At 52.5% G+C, this 25,258-nt stretch overlaps 3 protein-coding genes across 4 annotated transcripts; 2 read left to right on the top strand and 1 right to left on the bottom strand.

The window, feature by feature from the left end:
- Positions 1 to 843: 843 nt before the first annotated feature.
- RBM5 (RNA binding motif protein 5) lies at positions 844 to 16,181 on the bottom strand. 2 transcript variants are annotated; one of them, XM_059823565.1, is made up of 24 exons: positions 16,069 to 16,181; positions 15,465 to 15,927; positions 14,986 to 15,141; positions 12,892 to 12,961; positions 12,339 to 12,412; positions 9,918 to 10,001; positions 9,122 to 9,182; positions 8,894 to 8,959; positions 8,590 to 8,750; positions 7,551 to 7,648; positions 7,000 to 7,087; positions 6,709 to 6,786; positions 6,548 to 6,620; positions 5,930 to 6,015; positions 5,512 to 5,590; positions 5,155 to 5,246; positions 4,455 to 4,619; positions 3,870 to 4,016; positions 3,718 to 3,789; positions 3,093 to 3,272; positions 2,809 to 2,883; positions 2,233 to 2,330; positions 2,025 to 2,154; positions 844 to 1,456 (listed from the first exon to the last, which is right to left on the bottom strand). In XM_059823565.1, exons 1-24 carry the CDS (start codon positions 16,083 to 16,085, stop codon positions 1,331 to 1,333), a joined length of 2,739 nt encoding a protein of 912 aa, XP_059679548.1. In that variant the 5' UTR covers positions 16,086 to 16,181; the 3' UTR covers positions 844 to 1,330. The 2 variants fall into 2 exon arrangements, with proteins under 2 accessions (XP_059679548.1, XP_059679549.1); XM_059823566.1 differs by having other exon boundaries at positions 5,930 to 6,012; positions 6,545 to 6,620; positions 14,986 to 15,146; positions 15,767 to 15,927.
- Positions 16,182 to 17,765: 1,584 nt separating this feature from the next.
- PARP3 (poly(ADP-ribose) polymerase family member 3) lies at positions 17,766 to 22,563 on the top strand. The gene is made up of 11 exons (XM_059823579.1): positions 17,766 to 17,884; positions 18,606 to 18,801; positions 19,016 to 19,141; positions 19,580 to 19,771; positions 20,144 to 20,279; positions 20,533 to 20,759; positions 20,968 to 21,120; positions 21,261 to 21,338; positions 21,603 to 21,780; positions 21,966 to 22,112; positions 22,232 to 22,563. The coding sequence occupies exons 2-11, from the start codon at positions 18,619 to 18,621 to the stop codon at positions 22,399 to 22,401; spliced, it is 1,590 nt and encodes a 529-aa protein (XP_059679562.1). The 5' UTR covers positions 17,766 to 17,884; positions 18,606 to 18,618; the 3' UTR covers positions 22,402 to 22,563.
- Positions 22,564 to 23,947: 1,384 nt separating this feature from the next.
- Positions 23,948 to 25,177, top strand: LOC104254918 (probable G-protein coupled receptor). The gene has a single exon (XM_059823562.1). It carries the CDS (start codon positions 23,948 to 23,950, stop codon positions 25,175 to 25,177), a length of 1,230 nt encoding a protein of 409 aa, XP_059679545.1.
- Positions 25,178 to 25,258: the final 81 nt, after the last annotated feature.

The raw sequence follows: 25,258 nt of genomic DNA, 5'->3' as shown, positions 1-25,258 counted from the left end.
AGCAAAGAAAGGGGGATTCACCCCACCCCTGAAAGGCAGCCACAAGGAGCTGGCCTCAACCCACAGAAGGGCCTCGCACAAGAAGGGGTCCATCCTAAACCATTCCTATGCCCACCTGGACAGTGCGAGCCTGGCTACTCCATGGGGAGAGACTGCTCCTGGCTCAGGTTCCCTGAGGAGGCTGAGCACGGCCCACAGCCAAGGCATCAGCATGGCAGGGGTCAAGGCTGAGCCCTCCTCTCCTCACCTTGGCTCTCGGGAAGAGGACGCAAGGGTGATACCCCGGTCACCAGCACAGGCAGAGGAGAAACACAAAGGCAGTAACCGAACAGCTGCAGAAGGAAACCTCTGGGAGAGGAGGTGGTTCGCCACCTCCCAGCCTCCAGCAGCTCCCTGCCACTGCACCAGGGAGGCCGAGGCAAGCCCAGGGGGAGCACAGAAACCCTGCACCAGGCTCAGAGCTCCCCCAGAGGCACCAGACAGGCTGGCCACCCTCCCCGTCAGCCCACCACCCACCCAAGGACCCACTGGTAACAGCCAGGGTCTCCCGAGCAGGACCCGCAAGCTACAGAATGCATTCCTGCTGGTGCTCTCCCGCTCCCGTAGCTGCGTCAGGAAAGGACGCAAGGAGATCTGGTCCTCCACCAGGCAGCATCCGCGCTGAAGCTGTGAGAGACACTGAACGAGGCACAGCGCCACGCAGAGATGAAAAGAAGTAGGCAAGGGGAGTGCTGCATGGAGGAGAGACTCCAGGATGAAGTCTCATCAAGGAAGAAGCAGAACCACAGAAAGGACAAGTAGCACTGGCAACTTATTCTTCATTCACCCACTGAGAAACAGAAATAGGATAATTTTTGGATGTATTTCTTTTGGAAATGAGCCAAACTGGCAACTAGAATCAAAGTCTTCAAAAAGTCTATACAAAGATGTATCATACAAAATGTACAGGAAAGTTCTCCAAAAAAACCAGACAGACAATACAACAAAAGGAGAGCAGAGACGGTGTGAAACCACAGCTAACAGGCCCTGCCCCTGCTCTGGAGGGCAGGAGTGGCATCCGGACAACACGCTCCAAACACAAAATACATTACACTATATACAGGACCGTATAAAGATCAGCATCCCCTTTGGTCTAACGAGGAGCTCTCCAGCATGAAGTCGGGGCAGTTCGGACAACCTGCTCATGGAAGTGTTACATGCCGAGAGGGAAGAAAGTCCAAGGGAATGAAATAGCCAACTCTAAACCATAACCAGAATATAGCCAGGCCACCAAGGCTACAGAGTTTAACAGTCAGTTCTGGCTAACGAGTGCTTTGCGGGCCAGAGCGCATTACTCCATCTCCGTGAAGCGAGCGAACATGGCTTTCCGCACCGCATCTTTGTATGAATCCGCAGTGGAGACACCGTAGGAGCTGCCTTTGGCTCCCAAGCCAGCTCCTCTCATTCGTACTTGTGCCTGCAAGGGAAGAGAGACACACTTCAGCTTGAGCGAGAAGCCACACCACCATGCAGGACACCACAGACAAACTCATCAGACCAGCCAGCTTCTCGAGCTCCCCTGGGGATCCCATGCAGCCATAAATACCGGCACCGGGAGATCAGACTGCACACAACATCCTATGCTTGCTGGCTTCACACTGCTCCGACCCCAGCCCAACAGCAGCCGAAATGAAACTGCGCAGAACACAGCTCCTGACAGCATAACCCAGAGCACAGACAAACCCAGGGAAGCCAACAGCTGGAGGAGGGCAGCCCACCCTAAGCAGCAGCAGGGCACACAGCACGAGTGCAGGCCCACTGCCACAGCGCCAACTTCAGAAGGAAGCCCAGCCCTGCCTGTCCGAGTCCCAGCTCTGCACCAGCTTTAGCATCCGATGGGACAAACGGGAGCGGGAGCTAATGTGAACTGAGGCAGCTTTGCTGTGGATGGCACACCTTCTTCCACAACAGATCTTCAGCAGTGAGTGCTTCTGGGTAAAAAAAAGACAACAAACCTCATCAAGGAAGCATCCATCTCTACTCACCTCAATGGGTGCTGTGATGCCCTGACATTTTCTTCCCAAGCCTGAGCCTTCCCTCCAGCCCATGGCCTGAAGCATCTTGTTGCCTATGTTACTGTTGTCAAGGCCATCTTTGGTCGGCTGCTCGTAATTACTGCAGGAAGAAGTAGTTAGTTAACCGAATTGCTCATTGTGTATTGAAGCAATCGCTGGGTAGCTTTTGGATACATACACTGTGCCAGCGTCATAGACCTTCTTGCGCTTTGGCTCAGGGGGCTCTGGAATGCCGTACTTCTCCCGCCTCTCTGCCGCTCTGTCTCTGTATTTCATCTGCAACGAGGGAACCAGATTTAGTACCAATTTAAAGATACTTCCATAGCTCAAAGACAAAAGTAAGCTGAATGCCTGCTATTATAGAAAGCTGCCTGCTGCAGCATGCTAAAACCTGGCTTGACTAACACCACAAAAAGAACCTCAAACCAAGTCCCTGGAGCACATCAGAGCCTGCACTGGGGCAGGAAGGGCCCGGCCCCAACACCTGCTGGATTAGCTGCTGATTGCCACTCAAAGGTTTCTGGTCCCAGTCTGGCAGCCCTGGGTTGAGGTGGAAGGACCCTTCCCTGCTAAGCAGTAGCTGTGGGATATAGGACACTTCTCTCCACGTAACAGGACAGCTCTGAACCTTGACCCAAGAAGGGGCTGGCTTACAAGGATTATCTCAAGTGACATTTGTCAGGATAAGGAGAGCTCAACATATCATCTGTGCAGGTTTTCCGTCAGCTACTCATCTGCTCATCTCAACACTGACCTCTCTCTCTCGCAGCTCCAAGGCTTCAAGCTCCTGCTCTGAAAGCTTTGATCTCCTATAGATATCCATGTTTTGCTGAAACAAGAAAAGATTCACATTAACAACATGAAATGCACAACAGCTCTTGTTACGTAAGTAGCTGACTTTTGGGAGAGCAACAATCCACCTGCAACTATTTTTGCTTTAAGCGGACCACTTTTTCAAACAGCAACACGCATCATAGCTTTGGTTTACACACTGAATTATGGCAACCAAGTACCTTCCTAACAGCATAGTGCAACTACCTTGTGCAAGTCGGACAGCTGCTGGTGCCGAATCAGAGCATCTTTGTTTGGGAACTGCCTTCTACACAGCAGACAAGCCATCTTCTTCCAGTCAGTCAGCTTCTCTTCCTCATTCTCCATTCTTTCCAGCAAGTCCTCATCATTATCGCTATCACCACTGTAGGCAGCCACAAGCCCACGCTGGAAAAGAAGGACAGTGTTAAGGGGAGTGCAAGAGCGTCACGACAGTTCAGAGGAGAGCCCAGAACGAGAACACAGAGGCTGGAGATGTGTTTACTGCACAGGAGAGGCATCGCTCTCTCATTACTAAGGATGAAATGCAACTCAAACTACTACAGTGGCTGCAAGACTTCGTTCCCACTAGCCAAACAACAATTTGAGTACAGAGTTTTTAGAAACCTCAAAACCTCAACTGCGCTCTTCAGGCTAGAAGAAATCACAGCTTTTCTCAGCGTAGCTCAGTCACCCACCCTACTGCACTTGCATCGGATCACTGTAACCACCACAAGCTTTTACAGATGATGCTATGGAAATCCAGGCTGGAAAGCAAGTATCTGCCAGACCTCCTCTAAAGTGCTTTACCAGTAATCTTTGGGAATACCTCTGCCAGGTATCTCATACTCACCTTCAGCGGATTTTCATCGTCCCCATTTTTCATCACCTCTGGCAAGATCTGCTGTCTCTCAGACAGAGCTCCCTGGATGAGACAAGAATGCCATGAGCACCCAGCTCTCTGCCATACCACAGCCCGCTGCACACTATTGCCAACACCTTCACCTTTTTCTCAAAGAGGGCAAAGCCTGCATCTGCAGCCGCTGACTCCTTCCGCTCCTCCTCCCTGGTGCTCAGTGGCTGGAAGCTATTCTTGAAGTTCTCTTTCTGCTTGTTCAAACTCTTTGCCCAGCGCTCCATGTCTTTAGCAATCTGAAATGCAGAGTGGTTTGCTCATACAGCTATCAATCTCTTATGACACAGATTCAATCTTGCACACAGTTTCCAGAACAAGGCAACCCACTACCTTTTATTTTTAAATCACAGGACACTGGATGTAGTGCAGCTGTTTCCCTTTATACAGTGTTCAAAGACACCGCAGCTTGCTTGTTTCACTGTATGAACCCTTCTTATCAATCTAATCCTCTAAGTGACAGCTCTGTTATACTCCCACTGGCCCTGGCATGATTCCATACGCATTCCTCCTATGCACAGCTTATTTCTGCGCTGAAACTTTGCCAACTCCACCTCTCCTCAGCCCTCTACGCTGCCTGCAAATTGCAGGCATGCACCCCACCAAATAACCTAGGATTTCCTTTGCTATAAAAAAGGAGAACTTTAGCCCAGTTAGGATCCCATTTTATCTTTTACCTGTTGAGCTGTTTTACTCTTAGGCTTCTCTTTCTTCTCCTTCACTTCTTTGGTGGTGGTTGCGGTAGCTGTTTGTTGGTATGTGATACCTTCTGCAGCAGGCATGTAGGTCTCCTTTTCGCCATCCCAGTAAAGGTACTGCTGGGTTAAGGCATTATAGTAATACTACCGGAGAGAGGAAAAGAGTCAGACAGTTAAATGCCTCATACAAACTAAGCATCCAAGGGAGAACCCAAGCAAGCTGTCTGATTCAGACTACTGCATCAAATGGGAAGGTGTTTTGCAGGCTCCAAGCAAGTTCTGCAGACTCCACAAAGGAGTCAAAAGGCATGAAGTGGCTGAAGCCTCTGTCCCTAAACACAAGTGTTCGGCCCAACAGCACTATGGAGAACCTTTTGCCTCCCCCAAGAAACAACCCACCAGAGCCCAGAGCTAGGTGCACTTTGCTGGGCACTCCACAATGAAATAGCTCGGTTACAGTGTCTGCAACAAGTGCTAATCCTACATGGGCCAAACTGGGAGAAAAATTAAAGGAGAGAAAAAAATGAAGGGCTAGTCCCAGGCCTAGGCACACTGCTGAGAGCTATGTGCTACGTTCAGTATTTTGTGCACCTCAGAAAGTTAATTTTACTCATATTATGAGACAGAAGGGACTACTGGACCTTAACAGTTACGACAGGTGGGAAGAACTTGTATTTACCTGGGAATTAGGATCATAGTAGAGCCCTGTTACAGGATCATAATAATATCCTGAAGATTCATCATATTGGTAGGTAGAAGTGTCAGGGACAGCTGTAAAAAATTCAAGTGTGGGACATGGTCATTCCAGTCAATTTCAGACAGGTATCTTTCTACATTTCAGGTAAAATTCTGAGATTATTAGCAGCCACGATGGCGGACGTGCCTGTAAAGGGCTCTTAATCACTCGTGCAGAATACACTCTTCAGAGACAGCTTCACCACTGACATACAGCAATAGAGCGCTCAGCCAAAGCCAAGTCTCTATCTTGCTATACAGTGACAGATATCTGTCCCAAGAGCAACTCCTGACTGCTTACCGTACTTTGTTCCAGGGACTACGCCAGTCGGGGGAGCCGTCTGTGCCTGAGTGCTAGTGGTAGGTGGTGCTGATTGTGTCTGAAAAAGACCCAAAACCAGGAACCTCAATTAGAAAATCTGTCACTGAGGCACAAGAAAACAAGGACAGCAAGCCAAGGCATGAGCAGCTCACACCACGCACACAACAGCTAGCTCCTCTTTACCAGTATGCTTGCTTAGCACTCACCTTTAATAAAGAACAAAACCTCACAGAGAAGAAATGGCAGGTGAGTTATGATCACAAGCACTGTGACTAACCCCACTGACACTCAGCAGCTTTGCTGTACCACCCACTTTAAAGAGCAAAGGCCACAGCTAAGCCAGATATCCCACACAACCCTGGTGTTGAAAGCACAGAGTAATTAGTGCTGTAATTACCGGAGAGTCAGGAGAGTTTGTCTGTTGATTATATAACTGAGGACTCTGAGACACAACTGCAGCTGTGGTGGTAGTGACCGGAGCTCCTGCCAACAGAGAGCAGTAACAGATAAGCCAACTAATTTGTAAAACAGTACTTCATCCTAGGACTAAAATTACTTTGTTTACAGTTTCAGCTCCTAATTCCAGCTCCAGCAGCCAAACAAGGCAATAAACATTCAAAAGGAGACAGATACACAGTGGGTATTTTCTACCCAGACAAGGAATGGTTTCCTTTTCAGGAGGAAATATTCTGCTCCCAAAGTCAGTGATTCCTGGCCTCTGACAGCTGCTAGCACTGAAGATTTGTCTAGAGCTGCTTACACAGTTCTCATGAGTTCAAGCCTTTTGCCAGCAGTCTGAAACAGAGACTGATCTCTCATCTCACAGACTAGAGGTCCCACTTGAACAAATTTGTTATGGTTCTCTAGTAACATGTTACTCATTCAGATATCCTGAGAGCAACATGAGCCAAGTCTCCCTTTACCCAGCAAACTAACATAAAGGCTAAGGTAAAATACCACTACTGCAAAACTATCATTACAAACAACAGCATCTCCCACACATCAGAAGTACTACCTGATATGGTAGCTCCGTCTGTGTCCAACACTCCTCCTTGATTTTGGTAGTACTGCTGATAATCCTGGGAGTACTGTGAAGGGAAATGCATGACAACACAAGATGAACAGATACCCAAATTACAACAACCTACCGGTTAGAGCACAACCGCCACTACTAACCTGAGCATACTGTGTGTAGCCATCCTGTCCTGACTGGAGGTAGCTGTAGTCAAGGCTGCTGCCTTCTCCCGTCTGTGGCTGAAATTTGAGCAGGTGATTTTTGTCAGGGTCAGGTAAGTTACTGCATTTAAGAATTTCAACACTGCTTAGGCTCCAGTTTAACTGTCAGAGCAGATCTGTCATAGCAGCTTCGGTCAGTTCAACCAAGCAACTGGGCAGCAGTGAAATTACATGTGTTATGTTTTCATTTTCAGGAAAGCAAGACTATGAGCAACAGCCTCCAAATCATACCTGAGTGGATGACCACTGAGCTGCAGCAATGGCTGTACTTGCCACAGAGAAGGCGCTGACTCTGTTACCATCTGGGAGAAGCAAGTCTCTGTAACCACAAAAATCATGCATCTGATTAAGTACTGCTTTTTTCTGAAGCCTCTCCCTATGCAAGGAGGTACAGTCTGCCCTTACGTGTGGATTTCTTGGCAGTTACAAAACATTCTGATTGTAATCAATGAGCCAAAGCACTGTTTGGCAAGTAAAAGAACTTTAGGTTCATTGTTGTACAGTCAATAACAAGCCACTAGGTCTCCAAGGAAACAAGCATGCTGTGCACACAAGCAGTTACGGTGTTATCTTCAGAGGACTGGAAATAGGGGTGGTAGGAAACACTGCTTTCACTCTCCTCACACACAGTGAAGAGCAGGATGCATGCAACACAAGACACTTAAGGGAAGCAAAATTTTGGAGTGACAGTAATCTTTAAAGCCCGTGTGACAACAACAAATCTCTAATACAAAGGGGGTGGGGGATAAAAACAAAAAAAATCAACTGCTATCGCAACTCACTTTCTGGCACTCTTTGCAAAGTCAACACCAATTGTTTTGCCATCAATTTTTAACGGTGGCTGAAGACTTTGTAAAATCTGCAGCAGTTGAGAAGCATCCTACAACAAGAAATACTCATTATTATGAAAGGCAGGTTACTGAGGAGGATTCAGAAGTTCCCAAAGCTCCAGCTTTTCACATACAGCCACTGAAAACAGATAAAGCTGTAAGAACACCTCCATCTCCTCATACTATACACACTTAGAAAAGCACAATGGGACCAATCACAGCCCACGTGCAAATAATGCAGGTTTCCCTGGACCACTGAATATTAAACATCTTGTAAGATCTTAGATTTATAAAGCAGATGTTTGCCCCAAATTATTCCAAAAGGGAGGCCAGCAGAGACTGAGATCAGGCACCCATTTTCATCCAAGAAAAAACTGTTCCACTCTGCCTAAAGCAGGTCCAAACAGATCACGTTGCTGATCGAGTTTATTATATGCAGAACAGAGATTCTATCACCCTTCAGGGACCCTGTGCCAGTATTTGACCTCCCTCACAGTTAAGGTTTTCCTTGTACCTTACTGCAATTTCCCGTGTTTCAATGTATGGCTGTTGCCTACTGTTCTATCCCTCCGTAGGCTCAAAACCAGTATGTGTCTGCTGTCCCTACACCCTCCCACTGGATGCTGCAGAGAGCAGCAAGATCCTCTTCCTCCCCCTTCTCAAGGTGGAAGAAGCCCAACTCTGTGGGCATCTTCTCACACATTCTATGGCCCAGCCCTTAATTTTTCTGATCAAAACACGATCCCAGAGTGAAACTAGCCTTCAATCCAGAACAGCACTCTGCTACAACAATAGCTTTCCAATGTGCTCAAACATCCTGCCACCTTCTTTCCAAACTGCAGCTAATGATGAAAGGCTTTGACACACTGAGTGTCAATTAACCCTCAGTGAACTGGGGCGGTCCTTCAGACAGCTCAAAGGCTCTAAATGCTTCAGCCACAGAAGCTCATTAACAAGCTGTTTCTCTGCAACGCATCAGTAAGGCCCTCACCATGGCAGAAGACAGCTGCACAAACGCAAAGCCTCTATTTTGCTGAGTCTGCTTGTCTTTGATAAGACGAATATTATTGACTGCCAGAGATGCATACGGAGACAAGGCAGTCATGATGGATTCCACTACTGTGTGAGGAGCAATGTTTCGGAGAATGATGGCTGAGGAGAAAAGAAAGTACAACATTAGCTGTGCACATAACAGCTTTCCAGAGTACTTCAAGCTCTTCAGTGGGCAGTCTGAGGTACAGGAAGGCTTTTAGTACCCGTGTTTATATTTCACATTCAAGTCAAAGATAACTTACTATCACAGTAATAATCCACAGACTGAACGGCTTCTGCTGCTCCAGGTGGCACCTCCTGTTCTGAATCTTCATAGGAAGAGGAAAATATTTTAGTCACAATATGGCTCATTCACTCAAACTCAGCATTTCACAGGCTAGCCTAGGACCTACAGTGAACTTTTGTCTCCTACATAGGACAGGAAGTTTCCCACAAAATCAAACACAGCCAAAGAGATCAATGTAACGTACCAAATTTGTCCGCTCCACAGCGGAAGCATTTTAGCCTCCGTCTGAAGTTGTAAAGGCAGCACTATGAGGAACAAGAGAAGCCTAGTAAGAACTCGGGTAGTTTGTAAAAATGTTGGCATTTGCTGTACAATAACGAAAACCAGACATTCACACGAAGTTAACATAACAAAGCTAAACCCACCAGAACAATCGAGAACAGCAAAAGCCACCCTTGTCTGTATCACAGCTGCTTTTCAGAACATCCCAGGTACCTTTTCCCTAGTCATCCTGAATTATTTAGTTACTTTAACTCTGTGGTCTTCAACCTACAATCCTGGGCATAGTAACTACCTCAAAAAGCACAATGTTTAAAGGAAAGACAGGCTGGAAACCTAGTTATCTTTATGGGCAAAAAGCGTAGTTCAAGCCTGACAAAACAGCCTGGTCTTCTTCTTGGTGAATCATCTCCACTTTGGGGGTGGGGGGTGTGTGTGTGTCCAAACAAGGAGCTCACAGCAGCATGTAGCAGACCAGCAGCAATTCAAACACTAGATTAGTCATCACCTAACGATTTCATACTCTAGTACAGCTCACTGCCCAATGTCTGTGTCTCCTGGGGCAACACCTCTGTTACTCCATCTACTCTGCCACCAAAGCTACAAAACCTTTTCATTCCTGTGTCTTAGTATTCCTATGATGTCATACAGAGCAGCAGCACAAATAGGTCCAAATCATGTATCACTTTGTTCAAACCACTGAGCCAGTGAAGAGCACTGAGGCCGAGACAAACTCTCTCCGATAAAAACATGCACTCTACCTTGTTGCAAAGCCAGTCCTCAAATTTAGGCCTGGGGTTGCTGTAGTGCATCGCAATCTGCTTCCCTTGAATCACCAGCTTTTTCTGCAAGAAAAGTAGTTTCAATTATTCCTGTATCGAGGCACACATGTCCATTTTCCCATGGCAGAGCACCCTTCGGAGGAATCAGTGCTCCTGAATTAAATGGACAACATATGGGGAGGATGTGGAGGACAACCACCGCCACCTACACCCTGCCCATCCAATCCTGCAGAGAGGAGGACGAGGGCAGTAAGAGAATGGGATGTGGAGCAAAGATAAACGGAATCAGGGAGTGTTGAAAAAGCTGCCAAACACTAAACGCTGACATGGAACCAGGAAGTGTCTCGAAGGAGACAAAGTCCTAACCTGCTGTGTTCAGGATTAACACATTTTTAGGAGTCTCTTTGCCCCCACATTTCTATTCACTTCTGGTATAGCACTGAGCGACTTTTTAAATATGTCGTTATGTGACTGCTTCACTTCTTCCCCTACTCAAACACCCCAGACCTTTTAGCAACCACATTTGGATTACTTTTCCAAGCACTTTCTTCAGAAGTGTCCCTTTGAAAATACAGTAATTCCTCCCAAAGGGACCCTGCTTAGACTTCTTGGAGGATGGATTACAAGTGCCATCAACTGAAATGTAACTCAGAGTGGTTTCCTTTGACTAATGCATCAGTTCAATTGGAAGCCTGCACAAGAGCTTTGTGTTCTTCATTCAGGCAGGAGCTCTCCAAAATGAGTAACTAGACTGCAAGTGAAGCTTCTCCAGGGGTAGGAAAAGTTCATAATGCTTTCAGCACGTTCTGTCACTCTGACTTTAAAGGAGTTAGGAATTTACATCTATTTAAGAAGCCTTGACTCTCAGCCTCACACTTTGCCAAGCGCGAGTATGCAGAATGCCCTTTCAAAACATGGCCATCAACATATTTTAGTCAAACAGGTGGAAGTACGTCTGAGGAAGCGTGTATTAGAGGCCAAACCCCAGACATTTTAATAGAACTATTTTTATAGCAGGCTGGCTTACTGCAGAAATACCACAGAAGTGCCAGGACCGGTGGCTTTTCTGATAACAGGGTCTGACACAGATCTAGCATGTAGCATGAACAAGGCTGTCACATTCTGCACAACTAAACAGGGCAAAGCCATTTCTCCTACCGGCAGGAGGGAGGGTTGGAGGGCCCAGCACTCACTGGATATGCACACATAGAAACAAAACTGCTGGCATAGTTGCAATACATCATTCTTTCATCTAACAGTCAGCAACCGGGCTGCTGGGGAGATTCTACGTTTTCCCTGCTACTAGGGTGGCTGGTTACTGGAGTGAATTTGAATATATTTCAATAAATTATGCATCAGGACAGCTTTGTATATATTAAAATTATCTTGTTTCTGAAAATATGCTCAGCATTAATTTCTTGATATAAATCTTTCCGCTGCATCCACCAACCCTACTGAGCAGCATGTCAGGAAAGCAGAATTTGTACACTGCTCTCTGGCTGGGAAATCACCCATGGTATGCTGGAATAGCGTTTCACGTTTCCCATAAGGCACACGACAACTTCCATCTGCTGGAACCAACTGCCTATGAATCCCACTACGGTGCCATTTCTTTATGCATAACAGAGCGGAACACCGTTCCTCATGCTGCCCAGGGACCTTCACATCAAATACTCAGTTGTAAAAAAAAAAAAGGCTTGATATACTTTGCTCACTTTGAGAGTATTTTTAAGTTCTGTTGTTAAAACAGATTATAAATATTCAAAAAGGAGCAAAAGCTGGTGAAACTGTTTGCAGTGTAATAGGAAAATCTCACTGGCAAAGAAACTAGAGGACTCTTACTGCATTTTGGCTCCTTATCAAGTCATACTCAAAAAAAGCCAAAATACACAGCATAACACGTGTGTGAGAACTCACTCTCTACCAGATTTAGTTGGAACAAATGTGCTTTTCCTCTAGAAGAGCCATTTCTCCCTCTTTCACTGGGGGAACACACTACTGCCATGAACTGGCACTTCTCTTTCCGGGTTAATACCAATGTAATGCAGAGATCTGGTGCTTTCTCTGGCAACAGAGAAGGAAACATCAGGTGAAAACAAGTTAGGATTTTTTAAGGACCACTTGCTAAACCTTCATGAGCCAATTAAATCAAAAGCAAGTAATTTAAAACAACAGCACATTTTACCAGGGAGTGCTCAAAATAGCTAATTTCCTCTCCTAATGTTACCTGGTATTTTTGTCCTACTGTTACAAATTTTAATATATACAAAGCTTTTATTCTTTTAAATCACTGTTACGGAACAAACCACTCCTTCCACCTTTATTTTTTCCTTTTTTTTTTTAAAACTGTACAGACTTGTTCCATTTTCAGGAATATCTAGACTTGGTGAGTGAAGCAACCTGATTGGCTTCCATCCAGCTGGTAGCATCTTGAAAGTGATAAAACTCCACGAAGGCGAAACCACGGCTTACACCTAGAGACAGCATTCAGATATAGACGGGATACTTGTGTTAGTCAGTTCCTTTAAAACAGGTGAATCTCTCTCCAACTGCTTCATTACTTCATGACAAAGCAGCTTTACAAATGCGACGTCAACTGCTGGGATCTGCTCGTTATTTTGCCATGGCAAGGAACCAAGCTCCCTTAACTGGCTACATTTCTCTCGATTTGAATCCATGTTTAAAGGTAACCATGCAACAGACTACATACTATTAAATGGGTTTATACTAGTATTACTTACCAATACCTGTTAACAAAAACCCCTGTAGACAGACTTCTTTTAACATGTTGACCAGCTATCTAAAAGTCTTCCAAAAAGCCACATTCCTTAGCCATGGCAAACCTTTTTTTTTTTTTTTATTGCATGTGCTTGCAGTTTGGGGACAATTCTGGATACTCTTTTGGGCTGGGTAAGAGGAAGGTGATGTCAAAAACGGGATTAAGAGCTCTCACCTGTCTTTCTTTTCATCAGCCTCACGTCTGCAGGCTGAGGACCTTCAAAGGACTCAATAAGCTCCCGAATCTGTGTGAGATTTTAATCAGACAGTTAAATTTTCACATCTTGGCAGACAGCTACGACAGTCACAGAAGCGACCTACCTTACAGTACATGCAAGAAGTACACAGAAACATAAAATTCTCAATACTATCTCAGAGAAAAAGCAAACATTTAGGGAGAACCTAAGAGGAGACTGATAAGCACCAGAGAACCCACATAATCCTTTGCTACACTAAAACAACTGTCGCCTTCACTTAGACCACAGAATCCTCCAGAATCTGAATCACCACGATCTTGTGTTCCAAGGTTATTTGTGCAAGATTTGGCAAATACTGTGCGTGCTCTGAAGTTTTTATAAAGAACACTGCTAGCATCCCTCTCCTTGCATATCTAAATACCCCTGGCTCCTAGCAAAGAAAAACAAGAATGCTATACTACAAGGCTCCATGATGTATGTATTCTTAAGCCTCATGCTACAGTTCTCATCCTCTAACAGTTCCCCCTCTGTTTTTCAGGGGATAAAGTAGATTTGCGAAGAATGCATTGCCAAAGAACAAGCCGAAGAGACATCAGTTCTTCAGTCATAAAAAAGCTGCTTAAGTTGTGGCACAAGCTACATAAATTACTGCGGAGAGGCATGTAGGAAAAAGAGACGTTAACAAATTTGTTAGCAAATGCCAGAGCAGAAGACAAAAGGCTTTTAGCAGCTCTTACAGAACTCAAGCTACATTACGTACAACAGGGCTGCTCAGACTCAAAACTGATCTAAAGCTGCCCGTTTACATGCTGACTGGAACCGACCTCTTCAGTGCAAGTAGCTTTTTCCCCCCCCAAGAAAAAAGTGGAAAAAGCTGAAAAATATGTGTACAATCAAAGGTGTCGAAATAATGTTAACTTAAGAAAACAACTAGTAGTTCCAAGATGCATCATCTACACTCTAAAAAATGAGTCCAGAATTAAACTTTCCTATATACTATGCTACAGTTATTTGCACAACTGTAGAGCTACAACATCAACACGTCAGAAACAAAAACTGTTCCAAAATGTTCTGTGTAATGTCTGACCGGGTTATCTCATTTGGATGCAGGAGCATAAACTCAATCAAGCACTTGCAAAAATACTAGACCAGCACACAATGATTAAAAAGAATGCGCAGTATTAGGAGGGTAGTGAATAATCAAGAAAAACAAAGCAAAAAAAAAAATTCCATTGCAGAAATGGTGCAAAAGGATTCTCTGTGTTAGCAATCGATGCACAAAGATCTCGGAGGCAGAGCAGGAGTCTGCCTGAAAACAAACTGGAATAGCTCAGCTTTTACAGGATTCCCACCCACCCCTCCAGTAACAGTTGTAGGCTTGTATCTTGGTTATCAAAATAATCCAGCAAGGAAGAAAAAAATTTTAAAAATAGTAAGAAAAGAAAGCTCAAAGCTGAACACCTTCAGTATCTATCAAAAAAAGTTAGATAACCATGTACCAACCAACCATTTGTACTTGCTCAGTCAGCTCCACAGCAGCCATTTTATGACTTCCACAGCTGTACCCACACAAAGCAGCTTTGTGCAAGGCCATCCACAGCTGAGGAGCTCAGTGTCTGTGTGTAACCCCTCTAGTCAGAACTTCTGGCCTCAATGAAGACCCGGAAAAATGGAAGTAAGCACCTCCTCTCTGTCTCTCTTCCCCCTCCCCTCGCTCTCCCCAGGTGGGGGAGGAAGAAAATAATCAGCCTTTTCCCCTCCTATATGCAAAAGCAGAAAAGAGCAGGTAGTTTAAAACCCCCTTTTAGGGAAAGCATCCAAACATGCATGAAAAAAGACTATTCACAGATTGTTCCGTATGAAAGAAACCGCTTAACATTCAACTGACCTCTGTTACTTAACAGTGACAGTTTATATCCTTTTAGGATTCAAAATGGCAGTGCGGCCAACGTGTTAGAGAGGGGGCCACCATGATACAGCTTTCAACAAAATGGCAGCAGCGACTACCATACAGACCTGCTGACACAAAGCAGCAGACTTTGCAAAAAAGCAAAGTAGTTCTGGCTACTTACATCATTCTCTGTAACCGTGATGGGAAGGCCACGTAACATGATGGTTTTGCTTTCTTTCTCATCGTTAATGTCGTTCCTGTAGTCGTGCTCTCCGTAGTCGCCATCGGAATGATACCCATCTTCTGATTTGTCACTGTTCCTGCGCTCCCGCTCCCTCTGAGAAGCCAGCACCCAGAATTAACCACCGCAATTTCTAGCGGCATGCCCCCGCAATGCCATAAAAACAAAGCATAGTAAAAACACCAACTCCCCATACGAGAATCTTTCTCAGGTTTGGTCCTGACGACGGCGGGCAGAACACCGAGCTCAAATCCCACCCCCCCCTCCTTCGCCCTAGCAAACCCCCGGGATGCCAACCCTGGGAGCGGCGAGCCCATCAGCGCCCGCCCCGGCCCATTCCCTCCCCCCCGGGGAGGCCAGACCAGCCCCGCGCTGCAGCGGCACCCACCGCTCCAGCCCGGCTCGCCCGCTACACTCACCTCAGGGCTATCATAGTCGCGACTATCGTAGTCTCTGTCATAGTCTCGGCTATCGTAGTCTCGGCTGTCGCGACTGTCGTAGTCTCGGCAATCGCGGCTGTCGTAGTCCCGGCAATCGTAATCGCGGCTGTCCCGGCTGTCGTAGTCACGGCAATCGCGGCTGTCGTAGTCCCGGCAGTCCCGGCTGTCGCGACTGTCGTAGTCCCGGCAGTCCCGGCTGTCGCGACTGTCGTAGTCCCGGCTGTCGTAGTCCCGGCAGTCTCGGCTATCGCGGCTATCGTAGTCTCGGCTGTCGTAGTCCCGGCTATCGTAGTCGCGGTAATCATCATAGCGGTCACCGCGCCGCTCTTCACTGGACCTCTTATAGTCAGAGTCCCTGCGCCGGCTCCGGGATTCCCGCTCATCACGGTCCTCCCTCTCCACGATGGAGCCGTAGCGGCCGCTCCGCTCTGTCCTGCTCACGCTGCAGGGCAAACCGGACCGAGCTCAGAACGAGAAGAGCACGCAGCGGCCCCCACTATCACCCACCCCGCGGGGCCACCCGCCCCCTCCCCTCTCTCCATCCCTCCTTCCCCTCTCTCCTCGCCCTCCCACCCAGGCTTACCGCTTGTCCGAGCCCATGACGCTGTCCACAATCCGCAAAGACGCAGCGCAGCGCCAACCGCCACCACAAAGCGCCGAACACACGCACGCAACCCCTCACTCCCTCGCCACAAAATGGCGCCGAAGTGACTGGCCGTCTTCTACCCAGGAGGCAGCGCGCCCGCCGCCTGGAAGTTTCCAAGCGGTGCGCAGGCGCAGGGGGTGGTGGCCCGCCGCGGGGCACGCCGGGAGTTGTAGTGCGGGGTGGGGGCGGCCCTTCTCCTGGCTGCGGCTCTCCCTCGTTTGCCGTGCCTTCCTGTGGAGCATGGGATCGCAGGGTGGTTTGGGTGGGAAGAGACCTGCAAAGATCACCCAGTCCAACCCCTGCCCTGGGCCAGGACATCTTGCACTAGATGAGGTTGCTCAAAGCCCGGTCCAACCTGACCTTGGGCTCCTCCAGCGATGGGGCATCCACAGCTTCTCTGGGCAGCCTGGGCCGGTGCCTCACCGCCCTCGTCACAAGACGTTTCTTCCTTACGTCCCATCTCAACCTATGCTCTTTCTGTTTAAAACTGTTGCCCCTTGTCCTGTCACTACAGGCCCTGGTAAAAAGTCTCCATCTTTGTCTATAGGTTGAAAGGCCACAGTAAGGTCTCTCCGGAGACTTCTCTTCTCCAGGCTGAAAAGCCCCAGCTCCTCCAGCCTGCCAAGGTATTAAATAGTACTAGTCCCAGTATGGACCCCTGAGGCACGCCGCTTCTTTCCACTTGGACATCGAGCCATTGACTATAGAAGTGGGGAAACTCCGGAGAGGGTGGTGGGCACACGGAAGCACCCTTTTACCTATGGATCCAGGCATGGAGAAGCAAAGACGACCTAAAGAAAAGGGAGCGCTCGGGGAAGAACCTTTCCTTCCCCAGGCTTGATGCCAGCCACTGCCTCCTGTTCTCCCTCGTGGTCTCCACTCCCCGTGTTCTCACCACCCTACATTCAGTCCTGCCCCATCCCTTCGGTGAGGCAGCGGGTGCACGCAGAGCGGGTGCCCCTGGTCTCCTCCTGCCGCTCCTTGCTCCTTGCTCACCGCGCCTGTCCCAGCTCCTCCGTGGGCTGCAGTCCCTTTGGGGGAGTACCTGCCTCAGTAAAACTAGTCACTTTTTCTGCCCCCAAGGGAGGACATGTGGCTGTCCCCTTGCCTGTGCTGCCCCGGGCTGACATGGCCAAGCCCAGGAGCTACAAAGTCACCGATGCTCCGGCTCCAGCATCATCGTCCCCTCCATGTCCCCAGCAGGAAGGGCAGCTCTGCCTCCTGCCCACGCCACCCGTCCCCACCGGCTGCGCAGCCGCTCCTGCCCGGGGCTGCGCGCCTCTTACAGCAGGGCAGTTTGCAGGGACGAGAAGGCAGCAATTGCTGCGAACTCTTCAAAACATGTTCAAATGTCAGCATCGGGTCCTCCTCCCTGCCTGATCCTCAGCTCTGCCTGTTTGGCAGGGACCCAAGAAAAAAGATTTAACATGCAAAATGATGCAGGCTTTAACCCTTTCAAGAATGTTTTCTCTGTCCCAGAGCATGGCAGAGGGGTTGCTGGCTGGAGGGGCAGCCGGCGGCGGGGTCACCCCTTGTCCGGGGACTGGCAGGCAGGCAGGCAGGCGCTGCCGCAGGGTGCATGCGCTCCCCGAGGGCGTGACAGCTGTTTCCGCTGTCACCCCTGGGCGCTGCCTGCTCTTGCCTAGGGAAAAAGTTTCGCCTCTAGGCAGGCTGCCCGACCTGCCCCAAGGTTCCAGGGCAGGGAGAGGCTGTGCCTGGCACTGGGATCGCCGGCTTTGGGCAGCAGGAGCAGGTAGGACATGGCTGCTCCCCGCTCTGTTGTCCCCTTTGCTGCACCCAGCACCCCCTGCTCGGCTGGGACCGGGGGAGCACAGCAGATGAGGGGCTGCCTGAGCCCCCGCTGTGTCCAAATCAAAGCACCATGCCCTTGACCTGTGGGGTGCTGCACCCCTTCACTGGGCTTAGGGGGGAATTTGGGAGTGGGGCACATTGCATGTTTGGGGGGGGCATTGCATGCTTTCCTCTACTGCATGCCCCTGGGGGCACAGGGCTAGGGAAGCCTTGGGGACACACTCGTACGGGTTGGGGACACACTCTTACCCCCTGGTGAGGGGTGGTGGTGGCCAGGCAGGGCTCTCCAAGCTTCCCCAAACCCTCCGGCGGACTGTTATCCTCTTCCAGCTCTTCTGACCTGAGTTTGCTGTGCAAGCAGCTGTGCCCACCCCGTGCTCCCCCTCAGCTCTGCATCACTGGGCTGTGTCTTCCCTTTGGGCTCCTTTGGTTGCTGGAGGGTGCTGAGGGGCTCTGCCCCCCACCCCAAGCAGAGGGGCAAGGCTGAGACATTTCGGAGAGGTCCCATCCCTTCCTCCAGCCCGGCTGTAGGCTGGAGGTGTAGGGAAAACGAGGCACAGCCCAGCTGGACTTTCCCAAAAGGGCAGCTTGGCATCTCTCGCCTCCCGCTCTGGTCTCCCCAGGAATTTTGCTGGGGGATTAAGGCTGTGCTGGCCCCACAGGGACAGCTCAGCCATGGCCTGCAAGCGCCATGCATCCCCCCCGAAACAGCCGGACGGCAAGGGCAAGAAAGCGAAGTACGGAGAGGAGGATGACACCTGGAGCTCCACCTTGGCGGCCCTGAAAACTGCCCCCAAGGAGAAGCCTCCCACCACCATCGATGGGTTGTGCCCCCTGAGCACGGTGCCGGGTGCCCGGGTGAGAGCAGGGCTGGGGTACCCAGAGGGACTGGGATGGGGGGACTTGGGCAGGAGGGATGGGGGAGTCCCAGGGCAGCCCCAGCCCTGCTGACACAGGGGCAGCCCCAATTTTCCTTGCAGACCCCTCTGTGTCCCCGCTGGGACAGCTCTGCACCCTCCCCCATCCCCAAACACTGCCCAGGTGCCAGCCCAGGCCATGCCACTCGCTGTAGGTCTACGAGGACTACGACTGCACCCTGAACCAGACCAACATCAGCACCAACAACAACAAGTTCTACATCATCCAGCTCCTCGAGCACGATGGCGCCTACAGTGTCTGGAGCCGCTGGGGCCGTGTGGTGAGTCCACCCTGGCACCGCTCGTCCCTCCCTCCCCAGCTGTCCCCACCCTGCCTTGGGACCCCCAAAGGTCGGGGATGAACCTGGTGGACCCCATCCCTTGTTCCTAGTCCCAAAGCAAGCAACCAAGTGGCCCTGCTATAGCTCCTTGTTGGGAGGGCTTCAAGGACTTCCCTTCACACAACGGGGTCAGCCTGGCCAGGGGACATGGCACCTGTCACCGCAGTGACAGTGAACGTGATAGCCCAGCAGGGAGTCCTGGGGTGTCTCCCTGAGCTGAAGGGACCCCCAGTCCCGGTGCTAGTGGCTTGCCACATTCCTGCTCGCTGCCCTGCAGCCCTGCCATCGCAGGCTCCCTGCTCCCGGCTGCTCCCCCCGGCATGGGGCTTGGTGGAGCGGCGATGCAGGGGGGTCCTGACCACTGCTGTCCACTGCCAGGGGGAGGTGGGACAGTCCAAGCTCATGACCTCTGCCTCGCTGGAGGCTGCCAAGAAGGACTTTGAGAAGAAGTTTCAGGAGAAGACCAAGAACAGCTGGGTGTCGAGGGAGAACTTTGTTGCCCAGCCAGGGAAGTACACGCTCATTGAGGTGCAGCCGGGGGCCGGGCAGGAGGTGGAAGTTGCCCTCAGGGTGAGTGTGCCGGGCAGCCGGGATGTCACCGCGGTGGGGTGGTCCTCACATCCCACCCCTGGCCCACTGGGCACCAGGACATCCAACCGGGTCAGCAGGATGGGGTGGGTTTCGGCAGAGGCTTGGGTGTGAGCTGAAATAGCCCATGGGTGGAGATCTGGGGCTAATGGGTTGAGATGGAGTGGGAGGACATCCCAAGCGAGAACCACGAGCATCTGGGTGGCACATGTCATGGAAAGCAGAGGCAGAGCCTACCTGTCGCTCTGCTGCCTGGGACCCACGCTCTCCCCACCAGTACCGGCAGCCCCAGTGCCGTGCCCCCGCAGCCTCCCGCGGGTTCGCAGGCAGCGCAGTGATGTTGGGAGTCTGCAGGTGGATGGCACGGATGGGGACAAGGTCTGCAAGCAGCGGGTGCTGCCCTGCACCTTGGACAAAGCCACACAGGACCTGGTGTCCCTCATCTTCAGCAGCGACATGTTCCGGGATGCCATGCAGACCATGAATATCGGTAGGAGGTGATAGGTGGAATGGGGTGGGTCTGGGGGCTGCGGCCGGGGGATGCAGGTGGGATGGTGAACGGGGCAGAGGTGCTGGTGGATTTTAGAGCATCCCTGCTGACAGCCTGGCACCTGGTGGGACGGTGGACCCCTCATGCCCGGTGCCTGCATGTGCCTGTGCTGATGCTGGAGGTTCTTGGAAGCAGCTGTGGGGCAAGTGGGGCAGATGGGTCCACTTGCGCCCTCCCATCTTGCCCCGGCCAGACGTGAAGAAGATGCCGCTGGGGAAGCTGAGCAAGCAGCAGATCGCGAGGGGCTTTGAGGCACTGGAGGAGCTGGAGGCAGCGCTGCGGGAGCAGCCCCCCCAGGCCGCTCGCCTGGACGACCTCTCCTCCCGCTTCTACACCATTGTCCCCCATAACTTTGGGCGGTCACGGCCACCTCCCATCAACTCCCCTGAACTGCTGCGTGCCAAGAAGGACATGCTGTTGGTGAGATGCCAGGGCACCCGGTGGGTGGCATCCCTCCCCAAGAAGGGCTCCAGCCTGTGGCGCAGGGAGTTGCTGGCAGGAGGCTGGTCTTGCCCTGGTGTGTCGTCCCTGTCTGTCCAGTCCCCCCCGTCCGTCCCGTGCCTTCCCCCCCACCCCGGCACAGTGCCCAGCACCAGCGGTAAGGATGTCCCTGCTCTGTGCCTGCCAGGTGCTGGCTGACATCGAGGTGGCACAGAGCCTGCAGGCACAGAAAGTGAAGGAGGAGGAGGAGGAGGAGGAAGTTGTCCATCCGCTGGATCAGGATTACGCCTTGCTCTGCTGCCAGCTCTCCCTGCTGGACCCGGCTTCCCGGGAATACCAGGTGCCACTTGTGCTATGGTGCTCCGTGACCGTGCCAGGCCTGTGGGCACCACAAAGGTCCCCACTGCTCCAGGGGGACTGTGGGAATTGCTGGGATGGCTGTCTGTGGTGACACTGCTTTCCCGCCTCCCTCCCTGGCAGCTGATCCAAAACTACGTGACACAGACCGGGCACAAAGTCCGTATCCTCAACATCTGGCAGGTGGCTCGAGACGGTGAGGTGAGAAGAAGGAGCTGCTTATCCCTGTCCCGCAGGTGGGAAACCCTGGTTGCCCCCCAGGATGGAGCTTTGTCTGCATTAGGGCTCCGGGCATCTCCACCCAGGGGGGGCTTGAGCCCAGCTGGCCAGGGGCAAACAAGCACCTACTCCCTTGCCCCTCCAGCCTGGTACTGGGGTTGTGCTGGGGGGTTTGGGTGGCAGTCCCCCATCCCTGGGCACCCATTTCTCCCTCCGTGGACAGCCCTTAGTTCTGCATCTCTCCAGGATGAGCGCTTCAAAGCCCATGACCTCCTGGAGCACCGGCGCCTGCTTTGGCATGGCACCAACGTGGCAGTGATCGCGGCCATCCTGAAGAGTGGGCTGCGCATCATGCCCCACTCAGGCGGGCGCGTGGGCAAGGGCATCTATTTTGCCTCCGAGAACAGCAAGTCAGCTTGCTACGGTGAGGGCCCTGGGCCCACGGAGTTCGTGGGAACCTTTGCATAGCCCCTGCCAGGCAGCTGCTGGGCATGCCAAGCCACTTCCCTGACGTGGCAGCCAGTGCCTGTGTGCCGGGGTGGCCTGGGCACAACCAGATGGGAACGCCAGGGCTGCTGCCATCATCCGCATCCCCTTCTCCCATGGCAGTGGGCTGCACATCCAAGAGGGTTGGCATCATGTTCCTGACGGAGGTGGCCCTGGGCAAGCCCTACCGCATCACCTGCGACGACCCCACGCTGTGTCAGCCGCCCGCTGGCTATGACAGTGTCCTCGCCTGCGGCCAGACGGAGCCGGGTGAGCCTGGAGCAGGAAGGGGTGTGGGGTCTGTGGGCCTGGGGTGGGCACGGGGCCGGTGGAGAGAGAGGCCAGATCTCGGGCTTGACATGGTGGCTGGGGGGTGTCTTCTCGCCCAGACCCTGCGCAGGATGAGGAGGTGCTGCTGGATGGCAAGAAGGTGCTGGTGTGCCAGGGCAAGCCCATCCCCATGCCCACCTACAAGGACTCCTCCTTCAGCCAGAGCGAGTACCTCATCTACCAGGAAAGCCAGTGCCGGATCCGCTTCCTTGTCCAGCTCCATTTCTGAGGGTGCCCGGGCACCCTGCGGCCCTGTCCCAGCAACACTGGTGATGCCCACCAGCCTGGAGCACACTGGTCTGAACTCTCCAGCCACCCCACCTGGGTCTTGGCAAGGGACAGGCTGGTGGAGGGACAGAGCCTGCTTTGACCGTGAATAAAAACACCGTGCCTTGTACCGAGCGGTACTGGCGCTTTTCTGCCCAGCGAGACGGGTGTGGAGCAGGGGAGGGTGGTGGTGGGTCCCTGCAGGGACAGTGACGGGTGGCTTTGGAGGGGCTGCAGCCTGTTGTGGCTGTCCAGTGCTGGCAGCCTTCAGGTGAAAGCTGGTGGCTTTGTGAGCCAGGTGCCCTTGTCACCTTAGCAAGGCACGTGGCTCGTGCCCGTCACTGTGGTGTCAGAGCTACAGAGGATGAGCAAGATGTGCTGCCCTGCCTGGGCATGGAGGAGCTCATCCATCCCTCTGGAGGGCGAGCGCCTGCCCTCCCTCTGGTGCCATGCTTGGAGCTGTGCCTGCTGCCCTGCCCCAGCCTGGCGCCCATGCCAGGCCCCTCTCTGTGCTTGCGTGTGCCCACCAAGCACACGCCCGGGTCCTGGGGTGCAGGGAAAGGGCTACTCCCAGCTGCGTTACCCCGATGCCCCATGGATGCTCCAGAGCATCCATGTGCCAGCTGGGAGGAGATGCTGCAGACTTGCCTGTAGGTCTGTCCCCCGAGCCCCGGGGACCTTGGTGCTAAGCTGTCCTTGCAGAAAGACCAGGCCTGGCACAGAGGGTGGCCATGCTGGGGGGGGCACAGGGCTCAGGGACCCTGGTCCCCCCTTCCCGAGCCCCTGCCGGCTGCTAGGACCCAGCAGCTGTCCCCGTGGGACTGCCACGAGTGCAGGCAGCGCAGGCAGCGCCCGGGAGTGACAGCTGGTGCCATCCGCAGCTGGCGGGCTGCAGGCAAACAGGATGACGAGCGGGTGACGGGCGTGGGGAAGGGGGAGCACGGCCTTGCGCGGGAGCCGGCAGCCCCTGTTCTGCTGCAGGAGTGACACCGGCGAGAAGGACCCCCGGCGAGGAGGGGAGCGTCACCCACCTCCCCAGGACCAAAGGTGCGCCGGGTGTCCCCCCCCCCACACCCCGGGGTCCCCTGTGGCTGAAGCAAGGAGGAGGGATGGGGCAGGTGGGTTTGTGCTGTCCCTCCTCGGGGCGTGCTGGTGCGGTTGGGGCAGGGGGATGGGGTGGCAGCCTGGCACGGGTGCCCGCAGGTCCCAGCAGTGCCATCCCTGGCCAGGCTGGGGACAGACCGGGTGCCAGCCCTGGGCTAGGCAGGGTGCCGTGACCTTGCTGGGCACCTCTCCCTGCTCCAGCATCTTGGAGGGGTTCAGGTTGTCTCCGGGTTTCTCTGTGGCTCTTCCTCATTTTGGTCCTTCTCCTTCACGTCCTGTTCCCTTCCCCAACAGGCAAGGCGAAGACAGTGGCCATGGTTGTGGTGGGGTTTCCCTCTAAGGGACGCAGGAGAAGAGCCCTTGCTGGCCAGGCACTGGAGCTGCTGGCTTAGCCCTCGAGGAGGATGGCGAGCCGAACAGGGCTGAACACCACAGACAGCCTAGAGCCACTCTCCGTCCCCAAGCAGTCCATCGCCCAGGAGGTGGTGGGCCTCCTCTGCATGGTCCTCCTCACCCTCACCGCCCTGGTGGCCAACACCGTGGTGATGGTGGTCATTCTCAAAACCCCCCTTCTCAGGAAGTTCATCTTTGTCTGCCACCTCTGCGTGGTCGACCTCCTCTCCGCCATTTTCCTCATGCCCCTGGGGATCATCTCCAGCTCCTCCTGCTTCAACAGGGTGATCTACAGCATTGCCGAGTGCCAGGCCTTGATATTCCTGAATGTCTGCTTCATCAGTGCCTCCATCCTCACCATCTCCATCATCAGCGTGGAGCGGTACTACTATATTGTCCACCCCATGAGGTATGAGGTCAAGATGACCATCAGGCTGGCAGTGGCTGGAGTGATCTTCATTTGGGTCAAGTCTGTTCTCATCACTGTCTTGGCACTAGTGGGCTGGCCTCAAGGCAATGGGGCCACCAGCGCCAGCCGCTGCACAGTCTACTGGAGCCCTGGGGCCCACAAGAAGGTTTTTGTGATCATCTTCAGCATCGTCTGCTTCATCCTGCCCACCATTATCATCTTTGCTGTCTACTGCAGTGTCTACCGTGTGGCCCGGATGGCATCCCTGCAGCATGTGCCCGTGCCAGCACAAGCAGCTGCACCGAGACATCGATCTGACTCCGTTGCCAGCCAAGTGACCATCATCACCACCAGGAATCTCCCACTGCCCAGGCTGACGCCAGAGCGCTTTTTGGGAAGCAACAAGGCCATCCTCACCTTGGTCCTCATTGTGGGACAGTTCTTGTGCTGCTGGCTTCCCTTCTTCGCTTTCCACTTGCACTCCTCTGTCACCGCTGGCACGACGGGTGGCGGGCACGGGGAGATGGTGGTCACCTGGATTGCCTACTCCTCCTTTGCCATCAATCCCTTCTTCTACGGGCTGCTGAACCGCCAGATCCGTGAGGAGCTGGCCCGGCTCCGGCGCAGCTGTCTCAACCGGCCGCTGGGCCAGGAGCTCTGTCTTTCCGTCTCGGAGGCCTCTGTCCAGGAAAACTTCTTGCAGTTCCTCCAGAGAGCGACTTGCACGCTGGAGACCCATGCCAGCTGCATCAGCGCCAGCCCCAGGAACAGGCTGGACCAGACCAAGATGGGCTTCCCCATCCCAGGTCAAGTTCCTGAAGAGAGCAGCTGAAGAGCAGGGGGCCCTGTGCCACTGTGCTGGGCAGGAGGGTGGGCAGGGGACCTGCCAGGGACCCATCGGACCTGCTTGGAC

This window comes from Gavia stellata, chromosome 12 (assembly GCF_030936135.1).
Source record: "Gavia stellata isolate bGavSte3 chromosome 12, bGavSte3.hap2, whole genome shotgun sequence".
NCBI lineage: Eukaryota > Metazoa > Chordata > Aves > Gaviiformes > Gaviidae > Gavia > Gavia stellata.
Note: the sequence above shows the minus strand (reverse complement) of the source record. Positions and strands in the feature narration are given on the sequence as shown.

Bases quoted from the DNA above. Each gene is read 5' to 3' on its own strand.
- RBM5 (XM_059823565.1), bottom strand. The intron at 7,649-8,589 runs GTGAGGGCCTTA...TTCTTGTTGTAG, and splicing joins TGCAGCTGTCTTCTGCCATG to GATGCTTCTCAACTGCTGCA. The intron at 4,017-4,454 runs GTAAAAGATAAA...TCTGCATTTCAG, and splicing joins AGAGTAAAACAGCTCAACAG to ATTGCTAAAGACATGGAGCG.
- PARP3 (XM_059823579.1), top strand. From the start codon at position 18,619: ATGGCCTGCAAGCGCCATGCATCCCCCCCGAAACAGCCGGACGGCAAG. The intron at 21,339-21,602 runs GTGAGAAGAAGG...GCATCTCTCCAG, and splicing joins AGGTGGCTCGAGACGGTGAG to GATGAGCGCTTCAAAGCCCA. The intron at 21,781-21,965 runs GTGAGGGCCCTG...CTCCCATGGCAG, and splicing joins CAGCAAGTCAGCTTGCTACG to TGGGCTGCACATCCAAGAGG.
- LOC104254918 (XM_059823562.1), top strand. From the start codon at position 23,948: ATGGCGAGCCGAACAGGGCTGAACACCACAGACAGCCTAGAGCCACTC.